Genomic DNA, 24,606 nt, shown 5'->3' on the forward strand with positions numbered 1-24,606 from the left:
CGGCCAACAGCGCGGAGATAATGATAGAACCAGAAGGAAATGGAGTCTCCAGATGTCTAAATCCTGCAAAGTGCAAAACAAGATCTGGAGTTAAAGGGATTGTCCAAGACTTTAATACTGATGGTCTATCGTATATAGACACCCCCTCTGATCAGCTGACTGCAGGGCACAGCGCCGTACATTGTGGGGGGCACAGAATAAGGGGCCCTTGTGTAAGAACAGTATATGGGCCCTTTACAATCAGTAGCTCATGGTAATGCGCAATGCCACCTGCTTTGGTGGTAAGAATGGCCCCTGACCTCCTGGGCCCCTGTGCAGCTTCACTGATTGCATCCATTGTCCGTCACTGGTGCTGCGGCCATTAATTGTACTGAAAGGCGATTGGTAGGAGTGGTGGGCCGCAGGCTTCATCCCACCGATCACACATTGATAATCTTTATTAACTCATTATTAAGTTTGGGGAAAAACTTTTTAAAGAGTTTGTTAAGTTCTTACACTTTGTAATCTACTTTCTTTCCCTTTCTCATCATTTTCAGTATCTTTGCTTGCTGTCAGTGAATGGAAAAGCTGGTATTCACAATTCATTGTACAGGGGACAGGATGGTTACAATGTATCCGTGCACCTCAGAGCTCTTGGCGGGAGCCCAGGACCGGAGTGGCGGGGATGTGATTTGCTCGCTGACGATTGTCCGGATTCTGGCGTTCAATGGAATTGGATAAAGGGCTCCCAAAAAAAGGCAAAAAAGCTGGGATGGAAAAGTGTTTTCATCCTACTCAGTGGTGCTTGGCGGGAGGCAGAGGAGGCAGCCGCAAATGTCCTCTTATCGGGGGTTCAGTGTCAATGAACTGGTCTAGACTGATACATTGTATCATGTGAACATTCTAAGGAGCGGAAATGTTCTCACCTATATCCCCATTCATGAAGGCAAGCAGAGATCATGGTAAAAAAAATAACTAAATGCAGATACTGTTTATGAGAAAGCTGTACAGATTTTAATTGAACAATTATTTCGAAAGAAGTCGTCTGCAGAGCGACAATACGTTAATATCGTAGTGAGACTGATCTCATCTCCTGTGAGTGAGCCGTGCGGTGCAAATAGCGGCGGTATTATTCCATTTATTTTTATTATAATACTATTTGCCGTACGTTTATACATAAAACTGGACAACCCCTTTAAGAAGAAATAAAAATTAGGGTTGTAGGAAAATATTATGATTGATGGTAGAAATGTTGGTGCGTTCTTCCGGGTGTAGATTTATTTTGGGTTGTTTCCACCCATCAACATTTGTGGTTGCAAAAATGTCAACTGTGCAGGTTTGGAAACAGTTTTTTTGTTGTTTTTAGTGCATTGATTAATCTGAATAATGGAAGCCGAAATAATAAAACAATAATAAATGACTAAATCTGAAAAGGAAAGGAAGAAGCAAAGGCGGGGGATTTTTTAGGTATAGCCGATTTTTCATATTAAAAAAACCTGGGCTCCCACCTGCATGTTGGTCAGATGTAAGGACCCTTGTAGCGCTCTAAATAGTACAAATACATAAGTGTAATAGTGTCCCCATCATGGTACCTGCCTGTAATAATGTCCCCCATCCTGGACCCCATTCTGGTATAATGACCCCCCCATTCTGTGCCCCTTCCTTGTACAATGACCCCCATCTTGGGCCACTTCCTGGTATAATATCCCCAATTCTGGTATAAAAACACACATTCTGAGCCCCTTTCTGGTATAATAATCTCCGTCCTGGACCCCATTCTGGCATAATAACCGCCGTTCTGGGCCCATTCCTGGTATCATGACCTCCATTATGGTCCCGTTCCTGGTATAAAGACCCCCATTCTGGAGCCCTTCCTGGTATAATATCCCCAATTCTGGTACAAAAACACACATTCTGAGCCCCTTTCTGGTATAATAATCTCCGTCCTGGACCCCATTCTGGCATAATAACCGCCGTTCTGGGCCCATTCCTGGTATCATGACCTCCATTATGGTCCCGTTCCTGGTATAAAGACCCCCATTCTGGGCCCTTTTCTCATATAATAATCTCCATCCTGGACCCCGTTCTGGTATAACCCTTATCCCATGCACCCTCGTGATATAATGACCTCCTTCCTTGACCCCTTCCTTGTATAATGACCCCCATTCTGGGGCACTTCCTTGTATATTGACCCCCATCCTGGGCCCCTTCCTTGTACAATGATCCCCATTTTGGGCCCCTTCTTTGTATAATGACCCCCATTCTGCGGCCCTTCCTGGTATAATGACCCCCATTCTTCGCCCCTTCCTGGTATAATGACCCCCATTCTGGAGCCCTTCCTGGTATAATGATCCGCATTTTGGGCCCCTTCTTTGTATAATGACCCCCAATTGTGATATAATGCCCCCAATCCTGGACCCCTTCCTTGTATATTGACCCCCATTCTGCGGCCCTTCCTTGTACAATGATCCCCGTTTTGGGCCCCTTCCTTGTATAATGACCCCCATTCTGCGGCCCTTCCTTGTACAATGATCCCCTTTTTGGGCCCCTTCCTTGTATATTGACCCCCATTCTGCGGCCCTTCCTTGTACAATGATCCCCGTTTTGGGCCCCTTCCTTGTATAATGACCCCCATTCTGCGGCCCTTCCTTGTACAATGATCCCCATTTTGGGCCCCTTCCTTGTATAATGACCCCCATTCTGCGGCCCTTCCTTGTACAATGATCCCCATTTTGGGCCCCTTCCTTGTATAATGACCCCCATTCTGCGGCCCTTCCTTGTACAATGATCCCCATTTTGGGCCCCTTCCTTGTACAATGATCCCCATTTTGGGCCCCTTCTTTGTATAATGACCCCATTCTGCGGCCCTTCCTGGTATAATGACGCCCATTTTGGGCCCCTTCTTTGTACAATGATCCCCATTCTGGGCCCCTTCTTTGTATAATGACCTCCATTCTGCGGCCCTTCCTTGTACAATGATCCCCATTTTGGGCCCCTTCCTTGTATAATGACCCCCATTCTGGGCCCCTTCTTTGTATAATGACCCCAATTCTGCGGCCCTTCCTGGTATAATGACCCCCATTTTGGGCCCCTTCCTGGTATAATGACCCCCATTGTGATATAATGCCCCCAATCCTGGACCCCTTCCTTGTTTATTGACCCCCCATTCTGTTCCCATTCCTTGTGTAATGAATGAGCAAACAACGCTGAGAGAAGTGACGCTGCAGATTGGAAACGGCTTCAAATCTGCAAACGAAAAAAAGGCACCATGTGCGCGAGATTTCAGAAATCTCATTGTGCTGCGTATTTAACTGTAAAAAAGGCGTGGGAAAGAAATGAGGCAACAATGTGACGCGGGCAAAGTTTTAATGTTTGTTAATCAGAGTTTCAGTTGCCTTTTTTTGCGCACAAATGGTGAATACTTTTTGGGTCACTGTTATAAAGTGTCCAGAGAAGCATAAAGCTGCGAAATTTGTAACTTTTTTTTATGCCACAAAACTAGTAGTAAATCCGTTTGTTCTAGTTTCACGCAGATTTTTTTTCTTTTTTTTGTGGACTTTGAAGCGGATCTGCATCAAAATCTAAATCTGTTTGATCTTCTTTTGGAAAACTCTATCTTTTGGCTTCAATTATGGAAATCCACGTCACTGTTCATACAGGTTTTTTTTCCCTGTTACGTTTTGAAACTGTTAAGTCAAAAGGCTGCAAAAAAAAATAATAATAATAATAACACGTGGAGAAACCGCTTCAAAAACCTTTGTGTGTCAGATCTGAAATCCTTGTGAAAAATTCCTGAATGGATTTCTCTGACAGCTCCGTGTGCGCATCCCCCGAGTGAATCCCCCCGACCTGCCTGTATGGGCTCCGGCATGCATTAACCACATCATGGCTGATATTCCGAAAGCCTCGGATTTATGGAGGCGACCAGCGGCGGAGAGGCGACATCTCCAGCACCGGCTGCCAGGTTACCGGGAGACGAGACCCCCAGAGCTGCAGACAGCTTTATGGACGGGATCAGGGGGGTACGGGGCTACAGTTCGGCTATTCTGTATATATGTGTGTATTTATTTTTTATTTATATAGTGGGTCTGGTCTGGTTTATTTTTTTTACATAGTGGGTCTGGTCTGGGGTCTAGATTTGCTTAGGGGGTCTGGTGTCTGTATTTGATTTGCAGGTCTGGGGTCTGTATTTGCTTAGAGGGTTAGAGGGTCTTGTCTGGTGTCTGCATTTGTTTTCTTGGTCTGGTCTGAGGTCTGTATTTGTTGTGTGGGTCTGGTCTGGGGTCTGTATTTGCTTAGGGGGTCTGGTCTGGGGTCTGTATTTGTTTTGTGGGTCTGGTTTAGAGTCTGTATTTGTTTTGTGGGTCTTGTCTGGGATGTGTATTTGGTTAGGGGGTCTGGTCTGGGGTCTGTATTTGTCTTTCGGGTCTGGTCTGGGGTCTGTATTTGTTTTGTGAGTCTGGTCCGGGGTCGGTACTTGGTTACGGGGTCTGGTCTGGGGTCTGTATTTGTTTTGTGGGTCTAGTCTTGGATGTGCGTTTGGTTAGGGGATCTGGGGTCTGTATTTGTTTTGTGGGTCTGGTCTGGGATATGTATTTGGTTAGGGGGTCTGGTCTAGGGTCTGTATTTGTTTTGTGGGTCTAGTCTGGGGTCTATATTTTGTTAGGGGGTCTCCTTTAGAGTCTGTATTTGTTTTCTGGGTCTGGTCTGGGGTCTGTATTTTGTAAGGGGTCTGGTTTAGAGTCTGTATTTGTTTTCTGGGTCTGGTCTAGAGTCTGTATTTGTTTTGCTGGTATGGCCTGGGGGTCTGCATTTGTTTTCTGGGTCTGGTCTAGAGTCTGTATTTGTTTTGCAGGTATGGCCTGGGGGTCTGCATTTGTTTTCTGGGTCTGGTCTGGTGTCTGTATTTGGTTAGGGGTCTCCTTTAGAGTCTGTATTTGTTTTCTGGGTCTGGTCTGGGGTCTGTATTTGTTTTGTGTGTCATGTCTGGTGCCTGTATTTGGTTAGGGGTCTGGTCTGGGGTATGTACTTGGTTTAGGGGGTCTGGTCTGGGGTCTGTACTTGGTTAGGGGGTCTGGTGTAGCATCTGTGTTTATTTATGAGGCCCGGTGTATTTTTTATATGGGGACTCTGGTCTGGGGTCTCTGAATGCAGCATCTGATCATGGACTGGTCTGTGGTTACTTTGGTATGTATATCTATGACATGTACATTGTTATTTAGTACTAGCTGTACTATCCGGCTTCGCCCGGGTTAAAACACTGGTGTTAGCAAAATAGCATGTGTTCACAAAAATTTATTCTGCATGCAAAAGCCACAAAACAAATAGATAGAAATGTAATTATTAAAAAGGCAAAAACTTTCACAACATATACTCGTATTTCAACACCAGAGATATTCCACACAGATTTAACTAAATTGGCCAAGTAATGTGAAGTAATCTTCTACTACTGATTCGAGAGCCCTTTGATAAACGACATTCTTAGTTTTTCCTTCAGGTGCAAAGACGAACAGATTTTTTGCTGTTCCAACTCTTGAACAGGCCACATAAAGATGACCATGAGAAAAGCATGGAGATTGTAAATCGATTCCAACTACTTTCAAGTACTGTCCCTGAGCCTTGTTAATGGACATAGCAAATGCCAGTCGAACAGGAAACTGGAGGCGTTTAAAATCAAAAGGCAAATCAGATGGAATGAGAGGAATTGTTGGAATGAAAACATCTTCTCCTGTGGCACATCCTGTCAAAATGGTTGCCTCAATTATATTTGGAAACAGGTTCATAATCAAGAGTCTTGTTCCATTACACAGCTTTGGTGGATCCAAATTTCTCAATATCAGAATAGGTGCACCAGGTTTTAGAAAGAGGTTGTGAGGAGGAAGTCCTTGTGGCTCCAAGGAATTGAGGAACTCAGTTGGATAAAATAATGCTTGAGCAGGTTCTATTACTGTATCCACTGACTTGTAGGTTGTGCACACACCTGGAAGGAGATTTAGAATTTGAAGATTGATCTTGTTGACGCTGTCATTTTTGGGAGCTAGAATAGCCCTTTCACACAGCCAGCCAGAATTTTTTAAGTGGAGTTGAATGTTTGGAAAAAACTTTGCTTTCAGCTCCTCAATGGAAGTCACAATGCAACAAAAGTTGCTTGGGAAGGTGATCTGTCCAGTGGTTGAGCCAATTGAGTGGTAAACCTGTCCTTGAACTTTAAATGTCGGCATAAATCCTGTTGCAAACATTTTTTTTGTTGCACCAAATGATGTCATTTGGAAGCAGGAGTTGTACTTCCGGATGTTGTCCAAGAAATGCCTTGATATTGTACTGCTACCTGTCATCAGAGACTTTAGGGGATCTGGTGGTGACAGGAGAGGTGGAAGTTTTATCTTGCCATTTGCACATCATAAACCTGGCGGTTCATCTTTCCATTTCAGGGCACTGCAGTACATGCAGACCACATCCATTTTTCCTTTCTGAACTTTAGGATTATGCTGATAGTTTATGTCTGACTGGTAACAAAAGGCAGCATGTTTAAAATCTTCAACCATTTCCTGTGCCCTGGTGGAAGAAATAGCAATTCTCTTAGTGGCAAGTCGTCCTTCTCTCTGCTGAGATGACTCATTGGCCCTTGAGGAAGTAGCTCTTCTCTTATCTGCAAGCCTCGCTTCCCTCTCCTCAGAAAGTTCATTGAGGAAGCAGTTCTTGTTCTCTTGTCTGCAAGCCTCACTTCCCTCTGCTCAGAAAGTTCATTGGCCCTTGAGGAAGCAGCTCTTGTTTTCATGTCTGCAAGCCTCGCTTCCCTCTCATCAGAAAGTTCATTGGCCCTTGAGGAAGCAGCTCTTGTTTTCATGTCTGCAAGCCTCGCTTCCCTCTCCTCAGAAAGTTCATTGGCCCTTGAGGAAGCAGCTCTTGTTTTCATGTCTGCAAGCCTCGCTTCCCTCTCCTCAGAAAGTTCATGGGCTCTTGAGGAAGCAGCTCTTGTTTTCATGTCTGCAAGCCTCGCTTCCCTCTACTCAGAAAGTTCATTGGCCCTTGAGGAAGCAGCTCTTGTTTTCATGTCTGCAAGCCTCGCTTCCCTCGCCTCAGAAAGTTCATTGGCCCTTGAGGAAGCAGCTCTTGTTTTCATGTCTGCAAGCCTTGCTTTCCTCTCAGAAAGTTCATTGGCCCTTGAGGAAGCAGCTCTTGTTTTCATGTCTGCAAGCCTCGCTTCCCTCTCCTCAGAAAGTTCATGGGCTCTTGAGGAAGCAGCTCTTGTTTTCATGTCTGCAAGCCTCGCTTCCCTCTACTCAGAAAGTTCATTGGCCCTTGAGGAAGCAGCTCTTGTTTTCATGTCTGCAAGCCTCGCTTCCCTCGCCTCAGAAAGTTCATTGGCCCTTGAGGAAGCAGCTCTTGTTTTCATGTCTGCAAGCCTTGCTTTCCTCTCAGAAAGTTCATTGGCCCTTGAGGAAGCAGCTCTTGTTTTCATGTCTGCAAGCCTCGCTTCCCTCTCCTCAGAAAGTTCATTGGCCCTTGAGGAAGCAGCTCTTGTTTTCATGTCTACAAGCCTCGCTTCCCTCTCCTCAGAAAGTTCATTGGCCCTTGAGGAAGCAGCTCTTGTTTTCATGTCTGCAAGCCTCGCTTCCCTCTCCTCAGAAAGTTCATTGGCCCTTGAAGATGCAGCTCTTGTTCTCTTGTCTGTAAGCTTCACTTCCCTCTGCTCAGAAAGTTCATTGGCTCTTGAGGAAGCAGCTGCTGTTCTCATGTGTGTCAGCCTTGTTGTCTTCACATTTTTCATTGGCCCGTAATCCAGCTTTTCTTTTCGCGTCAGCTGACATTTGTGCCATGGAATTCCTTTTCTTATGAGGCATTATTGTGGTAAAATAGTCTGTAATTGGCAGTTTCTATATCCTCTCACAAAGAGGTAATGTGACTGACATCAGCCTTTCCACCAACACACCCTAACGACATGCTATTACCTCACACAAGCTTTGTTATACTGAGAATGTCCTTTGTTGCCTATATTAACCAATCAGAGCTCAGATTAATTAACTGTAGCAAAATAGAAGCTGAGCTGTGATTGGTTGCTATTGGCAGCCTGATAAATCCCCAGCCAACAGGAAGCCCTCCTCCCGGCAGTATATATTAGCTCACACATACACTTAATAGACAGGTCATGTGACTGACAGCTGCCGGATTTCCTATATGGTACATTTGTTGCTCTTGTAGTTTGTCTGCTTATTAATCAGATTTTTATTTTTGAAGGATAATACCAGACTTGTGTGTGTTTTAGGGCGAGTTTCATGTGTCAAGTTGTGTGTGTTGAGTTGCGTGTGGCGACATGCATGTAGCGACTTTTGTGAGATGAGTTTTGTGTGGCGACATGCGTATAGCAACTTTTTGTGTGTCGAGTTGCATGTGACAGGTTAGTGTAGCAAGTTGTGTGCAGCAAGTTTTGTGCATGGCGAGTTTTACATGTGGTGCGTTTTGAGTATGTGCAAGTTTTGTGTGAGGCAACTTTTGCATGTGTTGCAACTTTTGTGCATGTGGCAATTTTTCCGCGTGTTCAAGTTTTGCATGTGGCGAGTTTTCCATGAGGTGAGTTTTGCACGTGTGGCGAGTTTTCTATAAGGTGAGTTTTGCACGTGTGGCAAGTTTTGCGTGAGCCTAGTTTTTGCGTGTGGCGAGTTTTCCATGAGGCGAGTTTTGCGTGAGCCTAGTTTTGCATGTGGCGAGTTTTGCGCGTGGCGAGTTTTGAGCGGCGACTTTTGTGTTTCGACTTTTATGTGGCGAGGTTGGTGTATGTGTGGTGAAATGTGTGCTGAGGGTGGTATATGTGTTCAAGCACGTGGTAGTGTGTGGCGCATTTTGTGTGTGTGTTCATATCCCCGTGTGTGGTGAGTATCCCATGTCGGGGCCCCACCTTAGCAACTGTATGCTATATACTCTTTGGCGCCATCGCTCTCACTCTTTAAGTCCCCCTTGTTCACATCTGGTAGCTGTCAATTTGCCTCCAACCCTTTTCTTTTCACTTTTTCCCGATTATGTAGATAGTGGCAAAATTGTTTGGTGAATTGGAAAGCGCGGGGTCAAAATTTCGCCTCACAACATAGCCTATGACGCTCTCGGGGTCCAGACGTGTGACTGTGCAAAACTTTGTGGCTGTAGCTGCGACGGTGCAGATGCCAATCCCGGACATACACATACATACACACACATTCAGCTTTATATAGTAGATATATATACTTACTTGTGATGGGAATGCCGTAGAGTGGTGGCACAGCCTCTAGATGTGGGTGGTCTATATGGCCCCTCCATGTGCTGCTGGACTGATCTCTTCCCCGATGTCCCTCAGCCAGTGTGAGGCCATTTTTCTATTCTTAGCCGGAGCTTGATTGCAATTAGCAGGATCGCTCGTCAGTGTGGATCATCCGCGTGGTGTTACAGCGCGGGGACAGCAGTGTGCGGGGAACGTCACCATCGGGGCTGGATTTATAATCTGTAAAGTTCCTTTTTTGTTTCAATAATTGTGTCCAGTGTGGAACGTTCTGAAACTTTACAAACCACTTCTTTAGGGGTCAAAAGATATACTAGGTCTAGATAATTGGCACTTCCAAATATCAATATAACCTATAATGGAAGTAAACACCAAAAAGGTATGAAAAATCTATATAAATTTTATCTCAACCACAAATTACATAACACATAAAATCACTGTATATAAAAGGAGTACAGACACAAAAAAATGCAAACACAATGCATGTATCAAATGAAAACAATGGGTCAGAGAGGCGACGGTAAAGTTACCAGTATGGGTACCTATACTCATAGGTATTAATAATTTAAATGATTTGTAGCAAATTACATCAAATTGCTAACTTAACCCATTACTTGCCAAATTAAAATTTTTACAAGTACAGATTTTTCAGAAAAGGGGCGTCCCAATATTCATTTAAAAATGACATGACATGATTTCCTATTTTGAAAACATTCATTTTACAAGCACAACACAAAAAATTGGACCTAATTATAAAAATTATAAAATCTTAGTTGCTAGAAGCTAAAGATTAGGCGTCACAAGAAAAAGGACATTGGTAGATAATGGGTTAACATTCCAATGAATTTATGAGTATCTATAAATAAACTACTTTAAAAAGGTCCCAATATATTAATTACTACGCCTCCTATTTAAATTTCTCACTCTATATGTTGTACGATATATATCCCATTAGAATACATTTCAGCAGAACTATAATAAATTTATACACAATGTGCCAGCCATAAAAATGTATATATATATGCACCAGTGTGCTTGCTATGTACCATAAACCTAAAGATATCCTGCAAAAGGTGTATTGATTATCCAAGTGGATAAAGATATATACAAACATATCCAGGATTAAAGTGTCGAGTGCTTAATAAATAAACAAGTGAACACATATTAGTTCTATGGCATACTTTGCACCAATGTGCTAATTATGTGCCATTAAATAGTGGCTGCAGGTAAATGAAGGTGAGTACACAAAAATCCAAGATTAAAGTGCCAAGTGCTTAATTAGGTACACTAATGAAAGGGTTCAGCTATATGGCATACTAGCATACAAGATGAAAGCATAAGAAAGGCTGAAAAATAGTAAGATACATGACCTGTGTGAGCAGACTGAGCCCACAGGCTAATTAAGCACTTGGCACTTTAATCTTGGATTTTTATGTACTTTTCATGGTGTCACTTTCATCATCACTTTGTTATTGTTTTGTGCTATTCATTGATTGATTTGGAAAGAACACACACCCGACCCCATGATGGGACCTTTGCCTTTCATCAAAGTGAAAACGTATGGCCCAAATTGTGGTGGTAGAAAATTGGGCCCTTTTTTGCATTTATTTCTGGGCCCCTAACAATAGAACCCCTCGTACTTCCTTTATAGTGGCCCTGCTTATTTGTCAGCTTTGCCGTGTAGACTTGGACATGATGAGCAGAATCATCTCATTAGCAGTAGATAAAGGTCGGGTTGGTCGAGATAAGACAATACTAACAATATACACTATATCCCCATATAATGCTCTGTATACAGCTCCTCTGAGGCTCCCTGGTCTCTGGAGGAGGAGCTGTAATCATTACTTAATGGTGACTGTATTAACCTATGGGCACTGTTCTGCCCCTTGACTCCCATTCATTGCAGCTGCCATAAAGCGCACGGCTCGTTGCACATGTAGGTGGAGTGATACTTTGCAACAGTCCAGATTTTGCCAGATCGTAGTTGCAGAAAGGATGGGGTTTTGCAAATCCACTGCCAGAAGTGCACATTTCGCAGCATTTCTGGCTGTTTTTGGAGGCATCCTTCAGAGCAGTGCTTAAAGGGAACCTGAAAAATGATTCATGCTGCCCAAACTGCGGACAGCGTGATCCAGATCCTGGATTGCAGATGTGTTTCTCTGTGAAACGCTCATCAGGCAGGGACTATAGACGGAGACCGGACTGGCCCGGCATCGCCCCCGTCTGGCTCTTACCAGCATTGCTGCAAGCAATTGAGGGGTCTCTCTCTATCGAGAATGACCTGTCAATCATTTGCTGCAGCGCTGGCAGACGCCGGACGGATCTTTCGAGTTTTCAGAGCGTCCGTGCCGCCAAGCTGCGATTCATGCTATTGCTGGATCGCCTGACAGGTTCCCTTTAAATATCCCAAATTTTACATTATAAATGTTTTCATTTTTGAGAAATAATATTTCCGTTGTGCCGAAGCTTAAATTCATCGCTATCTCGAAAGCTTGAGTGTCTGAAGCAGCTCGGCATCTCCATGACAGCAGGTAGATGCTTTGGATGCGGGCGGTCCGGGGCAGTCAGACCTCTGCAGGCAGCTTTGTGTCCCCCCATGGGGGGTGCATTGATCGTATTGAGCTGTGCCGGTTGTGTTACAATTACATAACGAGCCGCTATTGTTGGGTTTCTCGGCTCCGGCGCGGCAGGTACAATACAATTTCTTCTGTGTCGCCGTCGTACAGAGACTTAGTAATTACCTCTTGAACAGCTCCTCTTTGTAACGTGTCCGACGCTTCCTTTCTTCGGCCTTTCACGGTTGTTAGTGGAGAGGATTTTGCAGGATGCACAATATATGGGAAGTCTACGGCCCGGTCCCTGTGGTTTCTGCCTGAAATATGTGCACGTCTAAATTCTTCCGTTTTTTTCTTGTTAGAAAAAAAAAAAAGGGCTTAAAGGAATTGTACAAGATTAGAAAAAAAACATGGCTGCTTTCTTCCAAAAAACAGATTCGCTTCAATTGATTGTAGCTGTAATACCAGACCTGAACAGGTGTGGCGCTCTTTCTAGAAGAAAGGGAGCATGCTTTTCTACTTATGTAAAGGGTTATTCTCAAATGTGCCAAGAAAGTGCCAACCTATTGATTACCAGTGGCCAACTCGCCATGAATGGCGGGGGTTCAGAGATGCCCATTGAGTAGATAAGAACTGGACAGCACCTTAGATGTGCCATAAATATACAAGATGGCAGAGATCGAAATGGAAGCCTTGAATTCATATTTTTTTTCCAATAAAATCTCTGTGTCGTAGGAAGTGAAGACAGAGGAAAGGAGAGGACGGGAGGAGGAGGAGGGGGATGCAGCTGCAGTAAATAGCTGGTGGTCGCACGTGCTCAGTAGCTCCACTCTCATGTCATTGTGGCAATGTCTTCTGGTTGGAAAGGGACATACGTGCCAATGTAGATAGCAAAGTCCTAGTTCATCTGCCACCTCTGCTCTCCCTAAAGAGTCGAGTTTCCGGAATTCCCTCTGTGTTCTTTTTGATATTTTTACGTCTCTTTCAGCCCATACATAATTATTTTTTTGTAACTGCTACATAGAAAACATCATGACGTTTAGTAAACCACCCGAGACTGCGATGATGTGAAGCTCGGGGAACTCATGAATAATTCATTCCACTTTGTAGCAAGAAGTCATCAATTTTAATTTAATAGACCAAAAAAATTCCCAGAGGCTCCAAAATATGAAACTTCTTTAATATTTGTTTTTTTAAAAAAGAAAATTACACTTATAACTGAAGCGAGATGTGTTTGTTATAAGGAAGATTTCTCAAATGTTCTTCTGTCTTTCCCCCCCAAAGGTGGAAAAAAATGAGGAGGGCGACCAAAAAATCGAACAAGATGCAAACAAGCCAGAGGACAAAGCTCATAAAGCAGCGACCAAAATCCAGGCCAGCTTCCGCGGACATATAATCCGGAAAAAACTCAAGGGAGATAACAAAGGAGATGAGAACAGCGGAGAACCCGTGGAGAACCATAAAGAAGATGCCAAGGAGGACACCAACAAGACAGGAAATGAGACCACAAAGACAGAGGAACCCACCAGTGATGGACCCTTGTCTGAAGATAATAAGAAAAAAGTAGATAGTTCTTCAGAAGGTAAAAAGCAAGAGGCGGCTTCAGAGGAAGAGGCCAAAAATACAGAAAAACCTTCTAATGAAGTCAAGAAAACAGAGTCAGAAGTAAAGGGCACAAGTGAGAACTCCTCGGGTCAAGACGCCAACCAAGCAAAGGATGAGTCCAAACAAGCCGATGTGCCTGCTGCCAGCCCAGAAGCTTCCCCGGCAAAAGAGCAAGCCAAACAAGACACAGCGGACAGCAGTCAAGATGACAACAAGAAAGGAGGTAAGGAGCAGCGGAGGCTGAGCAGATGGAACTCTTTTATATCTATTGTATTAAAAAGTTACTTATTGGTTCTGCAGATTAACATGGAAAACCACACAGGGCCTCTCAGCCAGTCAGAAGCTCTGATGTGGATCCTCCATGACTCCTCAGAGGCGGGCCTCACAGATTGTATCACATGATCTTTATAACAGCTGCTGATTGGCTGACAGGGCTCAGACATGTTTCCCAAGTTCCCATTTGTCAGACCTAAATCTCACCAATTATTCCTTGTAAAACTCCCAGGAATCTGCAATTTGGGTCTCGTTAGGATTAATCAATTGAGATCAAATTAATTGTACAACCCTTTAAAAAAAAATTGGAACATATCCTTGTTCATGTGACTACGTATGGAGGGCTGGTGATGTAGAACTGATCATACATGAAATTCTCCCCCAGGAGGCCAAGTAAAGGGTTTGTTATTACCATGCAATCAGGGGGCGACAAATTATATTGTCCTGTATTGAAGTTTAGGAACACAATTTGGGGCCTATAGTTTTTAGGGCATTTCACAAATCCCATAACATTAGTGGTAACTACTGCCCTCTAAATAATTTGTAATGGATGTAGCAGAGGCCGCTGTGCATTTCTCGGGAAGATCGCCATCCCATGATGGGCGTTGTGCACAGCATGGTGGGCGTTGTACAAAGTACATCACCCTCTAATTAATAGCTACTTGGCACATCCATCATTCCTGCAAGATTAGTGTCTATGTTTATCTATTATCTATCTATTACCTATTGTAATGATAACGCACACACATGAGAGGACAGGGAAATACGGATATCACCCCGCCGTCACCAATCTGTGATGGAGCTTGCACAGTCACAGCTCTCTGATGCCTCCCTTACCCTCAGGTGAGTCAGGAAACTGCACCTAGGATAGTAGAAGTAGTTGCCGGAGAGGCTGCCCTGTCACTTACTGGTTATCCGGCACTCTGCAGTGAGGGCGGTATATATATCACCAGTCCCAGGCTGGGAATTTAGATATAAACTTCCGGTCTGTTACTGCCAGGATCCCCCAATAACACCAGAATGGTATGCTGCCACCAGTTCCTCGTTAGATGTAAGCCTGATCCATTAACAAGCTTATATCGGGTCAGAAACCAACCACAGGTAGCGTATAAGTACTAGCCGAACTCACGGACATGGGAGATCGGGTTTCGAGATAAAAGAGCTGCCCAAGATCAATTGATATTTTAATTTGCCGAAAGGCGCACTAGAATCTCCAAATATATACAGAGTAATATACAGGAAATACAGAATTAGTGTTCGGGTTGGGGTAGCAGTTAGCTGTATGCATCAAGTTACCGTGTCTTATAGCATGTGGGCCCCAGGGAAGCGCTGAGTCCACAGGTGCTTTATTAGTTCCTGGTCCGTCTCCACACGTGACGCAACGTAGCTTCCATGGCAGAACGAAGACTAGGCTGAAAGTGTGTAGCTAGCTTTTAATCCTTTGCTCGCCCCCTCCCAAATTTGCTACCACCCCTCTGGGTTGGGCTGAATTCCCCTCCCTTTACCTCCTAGCCAAAATAATTTCCAATATCTAGGATGGGAACTGCACCTAAGATAAGTAGTCGCTGGAGAGGCTACCCTGTCAGGTACTGATTATCTGGGCACTCTGCAGTGAGGGCGGTATATATACCACCAGTCCCAGGCCGGAAATATAGATATAAACCTGCGGTCCGTTACTGCCAGGATCCCCCAATAACACCAGAATGGTATGCTGCCACCAGTTCCTCGTTAGATGTAAGCCCGGTCCATTAACAAGCTTATATCGGGTCAGAAACCATCCCCAGGTAGCTCCTTTTCCTGACCTGTTATATAATTTAAAATCCTATCATAATTCATGGTGATCTATATATCCTATCACAGATATATATCTTCCCCTCATTTTGAGGTTATTCATGTTTGTCATCTCTAGTGCCTGTGGTATAGCCCAATCTAGCCCTGCTACTGTGGTGTTTCTTTTTGTCTCAGTTTGTCCTTGGTGTTTCTCACAAGTTAATTATTTCTGTGATTCTGGTTAATTCTTGATTTAATTAATAAAGTTTGTTACTATTTGACATATATATACTATTTTTTGCTTCTTTTTGTATCTATTTAGTCCAGTATGCACAAATAACGTGATTATGATATCGCGTATCTGGACTACATGGTAATAGGTTAAAAGCGTATAAGTACTAGCCGAACTCACAGACATGGGAGATTGGGTTTCGAGATAAAAGAGCCTCCCAAGATTAATTGATATTTTAATTTGCCGAAAGTTCTGTTTGGGTTTCGAGATAAAAGTTCTGCAGTAAGGGCTAATAAAGTTCACTCTTTTTCATCATTTATCGGAGTGCTGCCTCCTTTTTTCTTTTTTTATTATTTATACAAATGGATATTTGTTTGGAGGGTATTGCACCCTGAATTAATCTATACGGTGCTGTTCCATTTTTTATTCTATTATCTATCTATTTAACTATCCTGCTATCTATATGTCTATCATCTATCTATCATCTATCTATTACCTATCTATCTATCTATTGCACCCTGAATTAATCTATACGGTGCTGTTCCATTTTTTATTCTATTATCTATCTATCTATCTATCTATCTATCTATCTATCTATCTATCTATCTATCTATCTATCTATCTATCTATCTATTTAACTATCCTGCTATCTATATGTCTATCATCTATCTATCATCTATCTATTACCTATCTATTATCTATCGATCTATCATCTATCTATCTATCTATCATCTATCTATTATCTATCTGTCTGTCTGTCTATCATCTTTCTACCTATTATCTATTATCTATCTATCTATCTATCTATCTATCTATCTATCTATCTATTATTTATCTTTCTATCTATCTATCTATCTATCTATCATCTATCTATTATCTATCTATATATTATTTATCTATCTATTATCTATCTATATATTATCTATTAATTATCTATCATCTATCTATTATCTATCTATCTATCTATCTATCTATCTATTATCTATTATCTATATAACAAAATTTTATTTCTTTTTGTTCCTGGGTCCAAAGTGTGCTTTCCTAACCCGTTATGCCTAAAACAAATAGAAAGTAGTGGTTGTTCCACAAAGACTTTGCTTCTGTGATCAGGACAATGACATTTAAAAAATTTGTCTGTTTTCGGTAAAATTTTCCATTCGTATTCAATACTGAGTTGTCTTCATTGTCCTGATCACAGAAGCAAAGTTTTTGTGGAACAACAACCATTTTCTATTTGTTTTAGGCATAACGGGTTAGGAAAACACACTTTGGACCCAGGAACAAAAAATAAATAAAAATTGGTTGTAGTGTAATTTCTTTTTTTTGACACAATAAATACAAAATTTTTCTTACCTGTGGTCATAACATCAAAATTTGTGCTGAATGTAGTCATTTTCCATAGTCTTTAAACATAACTAGTTGAAATATTATACTTGGAAGCCAGGAACAAAAATTGTGTTACATAGTGATCTATCTATAATCTATCTATATCAATCACAGTATGATGTCTCCACAGTACATTCCCCTACACCCAGTACACTGTGTGCAGAATTATTAGGCACATTGTATTTTTGATCACATGATACTTTTTATACATGTTGTCCTACTCCAAGCTGTTCAGGCCTGAGAGCCAACTACCAACTGAGTAAGTCAGGTGATGTACATCTCTGTAATGAGGAGGGGTGTTGTCTAATGACATCAAAAACCCTTTATAAGGTGTGCTTAATTATTAGGCAACTTCCTTTCCTTTGGCAAAATGGGTCAGAAGAAAGCACAAGGTTTGCAATACTCAGGGACATGGCCAAGGTAAGGAAGGCTGAAAAACGACCACCTTTGAACAAGAAACATAAGATAAAACGTCAAGACTGGGCCAAGAAATATCTTAAGACTGACTTTTCACAGGTTTTATGGACTGATGAAATGAGAGTGACTCTTGATGGGCCAGATGGGTGGGCCAGAGGCTGGATCAGTAAAGGGCAGAGAGCTCAAATGTATTGAGAATGTCACCTGATCTGAAGGTTCTTGCAGGTTTTTCTGTCACTACAGTTATAATCAACTGTATCTGTGTCTCAAATAACTAAAAATTGTCATGTGTATATGTATTCACCCCTTTTGCGATGCAGCCCCTAAAAATTTCTGGTGCAAGCAATTATCTTCATATTTCACAAGCTTATTGACAGGACGTCATCCCGTGTGCAATCTAAGTGTCACATGTCTCCCAGTATATACACTTTACCTTATCTGAAAGGCCACAGAGACTGCTTTACCATTATCAAGAGGCACCAGTAACCAAACACCACCATGAAGACCAAGGAGATCTCCAAACAAAACCATGAAGACCAAGGAGATCTTCAAACACCACCATGAAGACCAAAGAGATCTCCATACAACACCATAAAGACAAAGGAGATCTCTAAACATCACCATGAAAACCACAGAGATCTCCAAACAACACCATGAAAACCAAGGAGATCTCCAATCAAGACTACAAATACCAAAGAGATCTCCAAACAACATCACGAAGACCAAGAAGATGTCTAAACAACATCATGAAGACCAAGGAGATCTCCGAACAACACCGTGAAAACCAAGGAGATATTCAAACAACACTATGAAGAACAATTAGATCTTCAATCACCATCATGAAGACCAAAAAGATTTCCAAACAACACCATGAACACCAAGGAGATCTACAAACAAGACCACAAAGACCAAAGAAATCTACAAACAACATCATGAAGACCAAGAAGATCACCACCAACACCATGAAGACCAAGAAGATCTCTAGGCAAGTCAGGAACAAAGTTGTCGAGAAGTAAAAGTCAGGGTCGGGTTATAAAAACATATCCCAATCTCTGATGATCCCCCAGAGTACCATCAAATCTATTATCATCAATTGGAATCAACATGGTACCATAACAAACCATCCCGGGCAATGAGGGCATTAATCAGAGAAGCAGCACAGAAACCAATGGTAACTTTGAAGGAGCTGCAGATATTCTCAAGCAGAGACTGGAGTATCTATCCATCTGACCACAATAAGCCGTACACTCCATAGAGGTGGCCTTTATGGAAGAGTGGGCAGAAAAAGCCTTTACTTACACTTAAAAATTGTAAGGCTCATTTTCAGTTTGCCAAAAGACATGTGAGAGACTCTCAAAATGTTTGAATGAAGGTGCTGTGGTCAGATGAAACCAAAATTGAACTTTTTGACCTCTGAGGTAAACGCTATGTCTGGTGCCAAACCAACACAGCTCATCACCCCAAGAACACCATCCCCACAGTGAAACATGGTGGTGGCAGCATCATGCTGTGGAGATGTTTTTCGGCAGCAGGGACAGGGAAAATGGTCTAAGTTGAGGGGAAGATCGATGATGTGAAATACAGGGTATTCTTGAGCAAAACCTGTTTCAGTCGGTCAGTGATTTGAGACTGGGACGGAGGTTCACCTTCCAACCAGACAATCACTTAAAGCATACTTCTATAGCAACACTCAAGCGGTTTAAGGGGAAACATGTAAATGTTCTGCAGTGGCCGAGTCACAGCCCACACCTTAAGCCAATGGAGAATCTGTGGTCAGACGTGACGATCGCTGTTCACCAGAGGAAACATCTAACCTGAAGGAGCTGGAGCAATTTTACCTTGAGGAATGGGCAAAAATCCGAGTGGCAAGATGTGGAAATCTCATAGAGACTTATCCAAAGCAATTTGCAGCTGTAATTGCCACAAAAGGAGGCTCCACAAAGTACTGACTTTAGGGGATGAATAATTATGCACACTGAAGTTTTCAGTAATTTTTTTAATTTTTTTGTTTGCTTTACAATTGAATGAAAACCAAAAGTTCACAGTTGTAGGAATGTTCTTTACATGAACTGAAGCAAACCCTCAAAAAAACAGTGAAATTCCAAGTTGTGAGGTAGCAAACTATGAAAAATGCCAGGGGGAGGGGGATTCATACTTTTGCAAGCCACTGTACCCCTGACCTTCTGGGACAGCAGGGCATTTCTAAGGATTTGGGGAAGTTCTAAGGTATGTTATACTTTCACGGGTCTGTTGATGTATGATGGGAGTTGTAGTGCTGCAAAAATAAAATTATCTGTACTGCAAATCAGTCTCTACATACAATATTAAGAAGGGTCAAAAGTAGCAGGACTCGCCCCTCAGGTTCGCCGTCATAATGGCATTACCAGCAATGAGACTGACTGGTGGTCCTAATTATTTCTAAAGCAGATCAGGACCCCATAAAAAAAAACATCCACTCCCAGAAAATTGTGGAAGGCAGATCCCATTGGAAGAATAATTATGTAAAATTGCAAAATTGCCCAAGATCAATGTTTGTAGACGGTTTTTGGTGCTCAATTTTTGGGAGGGGAAGTTCTAGTTTCTTTGGGGAGTTTGTAGGGAAATTATTGTGAATTGTTATTTGTTATTTATTATTAATATTTTTAATATACGGATTGTGATATGGAAAGAAAAACATTAACTAAAAAGTTTAAAAAATGTATTTAACCCAAAAACCTGATTTAAGCCATAGATCATTCTCTCAGCAATTCCCTAATATATTGTTAAAGCGGCTTCCAATCGGGCGGAGGAGACGGCGTCTTCACGGGTTTTTTTTTTATTTTTATTTTAATATGAAAAGTAAATTAAAAGATGTAAAAAAAATTTTTTATGCAGGAGGAATCGGTTTTATTGCCGCATTTCTCTTGCGGGATTGCCCCACGCTATGCGAGCGCGCGCAGACGCCGATCCTTCTCAGGACTTTCTATTCTTCCCGTTATTTACGGTTAACGTTCTAATTTACGGCGGTGTTACAGCTATCCTCCGCTCCTAAATATACCTCATGGTGGTTTCTAAATGGATGTAATTACTTTGGGGGGGGAAGATGGCTGCAGAGCAGGTAAAGGGGGACCCCCGCCGGCACCAGGGTCATTATAGACAATTCTGCAGTAAAATGTAACGAGCGGGAACCGGGATATTGTGAAACATTGTTTCCAGGAGACGAGCGGATACAATGTGATTGTCAGCAGTTTAGGGACGTTACATTGGACTCTTGTCACTGAACACAAATTCATTACGGTATAATTAATAAATGGGAATAAAATTATTACATTTCCGCCCGTTGGGCTCAACGTTAATTTACAGTTAATTAAAATCAATAAAACAATGTATATTATAATTATTTATCATAAATAATTACGACGACCAGCTGTACCGATAACATGATGTTGTGATACTCTGTCGGGAGATGTTTGTGTGTAAACCTGGCCTCCTAGTGGTTGTGATGTGAATTGCAGCCTGCCGAGGGTCTTCTTAGCCTGTCTCCATAATGTGACAAATTCAGAGTCCTTAACCCCTTACTTACCGGGACATTTTTTTTTGTGCTTTCACAATTTCTATCTCATGCTTCCAAGATTCATACTTGATACTTTTTTTCCTTTTCTTCTCCATCGACAAAGATCTATAAAGTTGAAACAAATGAGCCCCAATTGCCACTTTAAAAATTGGATCATTTTTCCTTGGGGGTCTCCCAGGGAAAGGATCTCTCGGGCATTGACAGTTGAGGGGAGAAGGATGATAATTTATTGTTTTTTAACCTCTTGCTGGCCCAAATGTTACTGTTCTTAAAAAAATGTTAATTTTATAAAAAAATGTTTTTATTTTTCCATGCTGAGCTGTAGCTTTTAGTGTTACTATTTGGGGGTATATAAAGCTTTTTGATCGCTTTTTATTCCATTTTTTTTGCAATTGTAAATTACCAAAATAGCCCAATTGTTGATTTTTTTCGTTGAGCGTTTTCCACATGTTTTCTTTTGAATATTTGAGCTTTTCTGGATGCTGTGATACCAAATGTGCTTGTTTTAATCTGTTTTTATTTCTTTTTTTGAAAAAGTAGGTCAAATTTAATTTTTACTTGTTGGATACCTTTTTAACTTTTTTTTTTTAATGTACAGTATATTTTTCATATTCTTTTAGCCTTCCTGTGTGACTTAAACCACAATCACTATTACAATACACTGGAGCACTATAGCATTGCAGTATGTTATTAATATAGTGATCCCCTATGAAGCCTCCAAACACTCGGTGGGCTTTACACAGTAGACCCTCAGCCCAAAGGGTAGGGGCAGTGTTGAAGTAAATGCACTCCCCTGGATCAAACCACGTATATGCCACTGTCAGCAATTGACTGTGGCATCAAAACGGTTAAATAGCAGCAATTGGAGCTTGTTCCAAATAAATTATCATGAGTAATATTTACCATCATGGCATTTTAATGGCATTTTAATATCCAGGTTTTTTCATGTATCTCCCACAGCTGTCACAGGTCCGACTTCTGACACATATACTTCCAAACACAACATAATTCTTCCTGCCTGCAGTCACCACTAGGGGGAGCTCAGCAGCTTACTGAATACTGGGTTATACTAATGTAAGAACAGTATGCGTTAGGGCTCCACCTAGTGGTGGCTGCAAGAATTATAATGTTCATATAATCCTCTGCTCCTGGTAATTTAGGGGTCACTCGTTTTTTTGGATTATTTTGACAGTTTACGGAATGTGAGTATCAAAAAGTAGGAAACATATCAGTACAGAATAGTTCTTGGTAATGAGGACACCGACTGAGAAGTAATATTGGAAGAAGCAGAGTCCCACAGCAGCACAGAGTATTTTTTGTCTCGTTGGAGTAGGGGAAGCCCAGTGAATTTTTCCGTTTCCTGCTCCCTCCTCAAAGTGTTACTCCTCTATTCTCCTTCATGGTGAAGTATGGGCGTGCATGTTGTAGGGCCGAGCTGTTAGCGGAGCGAAGCACCATCAATCAGTGATCACAGTCCATTGTTTCATCAGAATATTGGGAACCTGGGACAAAAATAAGACTGTTCACTGTTGTGCTTCAGCAGTACCCCACAGAGGCGAAAGAGGGCGCTGCACACCTCAATGTGATTGGTTAATAACCTTGTTAGCAAAGTAGTCATCGGCTGTCAGAGCATGCTGGGAGTTGTAGTTTTGTAACAGCTGAAAAGCCATGTGTTATAAATCACTGTTATAATGCAACTCAAAAACTCCTGAGCATTCAAAATTCAGTTCTAGATAATTAAAGGGAACTTGTCACCTGCTTTATACAGCCACAAACCGCAGGCAGCAAGAATCCGAGCCTGGCGGCAGCACTGCAGCTGGGTATGTCCTTATCTCAAATACTCTGGGGACAATATGGAAAGTCCTGACTAGTCCGACACTTCCTGGATATGGTCCTCAGCCGGCATCTCCCCACTCCGCTCGACAGGTCTCGTGGTATGTACACACATGGGAGAGACCCAGGGGTACAAAGATTGGGGCAGAAGGGGAAAGTGATGGGATACCAGGATGGGGGCCATTTTCCAGAAAAGGACTCAGGATGGGGGGACATTATACCAGGAAGAGGAAAGGGTCAGTATACCAGGAAGGGCCCATAATGGGTGACAAAGAATGGGGGGAAATTATTACACTATGGGGGGAGGTGACAAACACATATGCCTTTATAGGATTTAGAACACAACAAGGGCTAATACATTTGACCAACATGCAGGTAGGGGCTCAGGTCCAAATTTTGCATCAGGGCCCATCGGACTTTAGCTGCACCGCTGTAGAGACCTGTCAATCACTATAGTGATGTTGGGACTGGATCAGACTACTCAGGTCTCACACTAAATAGTGGAGAAATCGTGCAGACTGACTGATTCATAGAATCATATAATCCTAGAATGGTAGAGCTGGAAGGAAGTCGTGTCCAACCCCCTGCTCAATGCAGGAGTCGCTAAACCATTACAGACAGATGTCTGTCCAGCCTCTGTGTGAAGACTTCCATTGAATGAGAACTCACCACTTCCCGTGGCCGCCTGTTCCCCTCATTGATAAACCTCACCTGCAAAAAGTTTTTTCTAATATCTAATCTGTACCTTCTCTCTGCCAGTTTCCTCCCATTGCTACCAGTCTTTCCTTGTGCAAATGAGAATAAAGATGATAATTCTACAATGTGACAGCCCTTCAGATATTTGTAGACAGCTATTAAGTCTCCTCTCAGTCTTCTTTTTTGCAAGTTAAACATTCCCAAATCCTGTAACCGTTCCTCATAGGACATGGTCTGCAGACCGGTCACCATTCTGGTCTCTCTTCTCTGAACTTGCTCCAGGTTGTTGATGTCTTTTTTTTAAAATGTGGTGCCCAAAACTGGACACAATATTCCAGATGAGGTCTGACCAAAGAGGAGTAGAGGGCAAGAATGACTTCATGTGATCTAGACTCTTTGCTTCTCTTAATACAGCCTACAACTGTGTTTTCCTTTTTTGCTGCTGCATTGCATCACACTGTTGACTCATGTGCAGTCTGTGATCTATTAGTATACCGAAGTCTTTTTCACACGTGCTGTTGCTTAGTTCTATTCCTCCCATTCTATAGATGTAATTTTTGTTTTTCTTATCCAGATGTTAAATACTATATTAGTCATTGCCCATTGTTCAAGCTTATCTAGATCCTTCTGAATCTTTTCTCTGTTTTCTCTAGTGTTAAGGTACCTTCACACTAGACGATATCGCTAGCGATCCGTGACATTGCAGCGTCCTGGCTAGCGATATCGTCCAGTGTGACAGGCAGCAGCGATCAGGCCCCTGCTGCGATGTTGCTGGTCGGGGAAGAAAGTCGAGAACTTTATTTCGTCGCTGGACGTCCCGCTGACAACGCTGAATCGGCGTGTGTGACGCCGATTCAGCGATGTCTTCGCTGGTAACCAGGGTAAACATCGGGTTACTAAGCGCAGGGCCGCGCTTAGTAACCCGATGTTTACCCTGGTTACCATCGTTAAAGTAAAAAAAACAACCACTACATACTTACCTACCGCTGTCTGTCCCCGGCGCTCTGCTTCTCTGGTCTGGCTGTGAGTGCCGGGCAGCCGGAAAGCAGAGCGGTGA

At 42.4% G+C, this 24,606-nt stretch overlaps 1 protein-coding gene across 1 annotated transcript in view; it reads left to right on the forward strand.

Annotated features, from left to right (window-relative positions):
* GAP43 (growth associated protein 43) overlaps positions 1-24,606 on the forward strand; it is a 145,444-nt gene that overhangs the window by 49,755 nt on the left and 71,083 nt on the right. The window contains exon 2 of the mRNA XM_069760566.1: positions 13,069-13,612. Coding sequence (XP_069616667.1) covers positions 13,069-13,612 — 544 coding nt within the window. The remainder of the gene's footprint in view (positions 1-13,068; positions 13,613-24,606) is intronic.

This window comes from Ranitomeya imitator, chromosome 3 (assembly GCF_032444005.1).
Source record: "Ranitomeya imitator isolate aRanImi1 chromosome 3, aRanImi1.pri, whole genome shotgun sequence".
In the NCBI taxonomy this organism is placed as follows: Eukaryota; Metazoa; Chordata; class Amphibia; order Anura; family Dendrobatidae; genus Ranitomeya; species Ranitomeya imitator.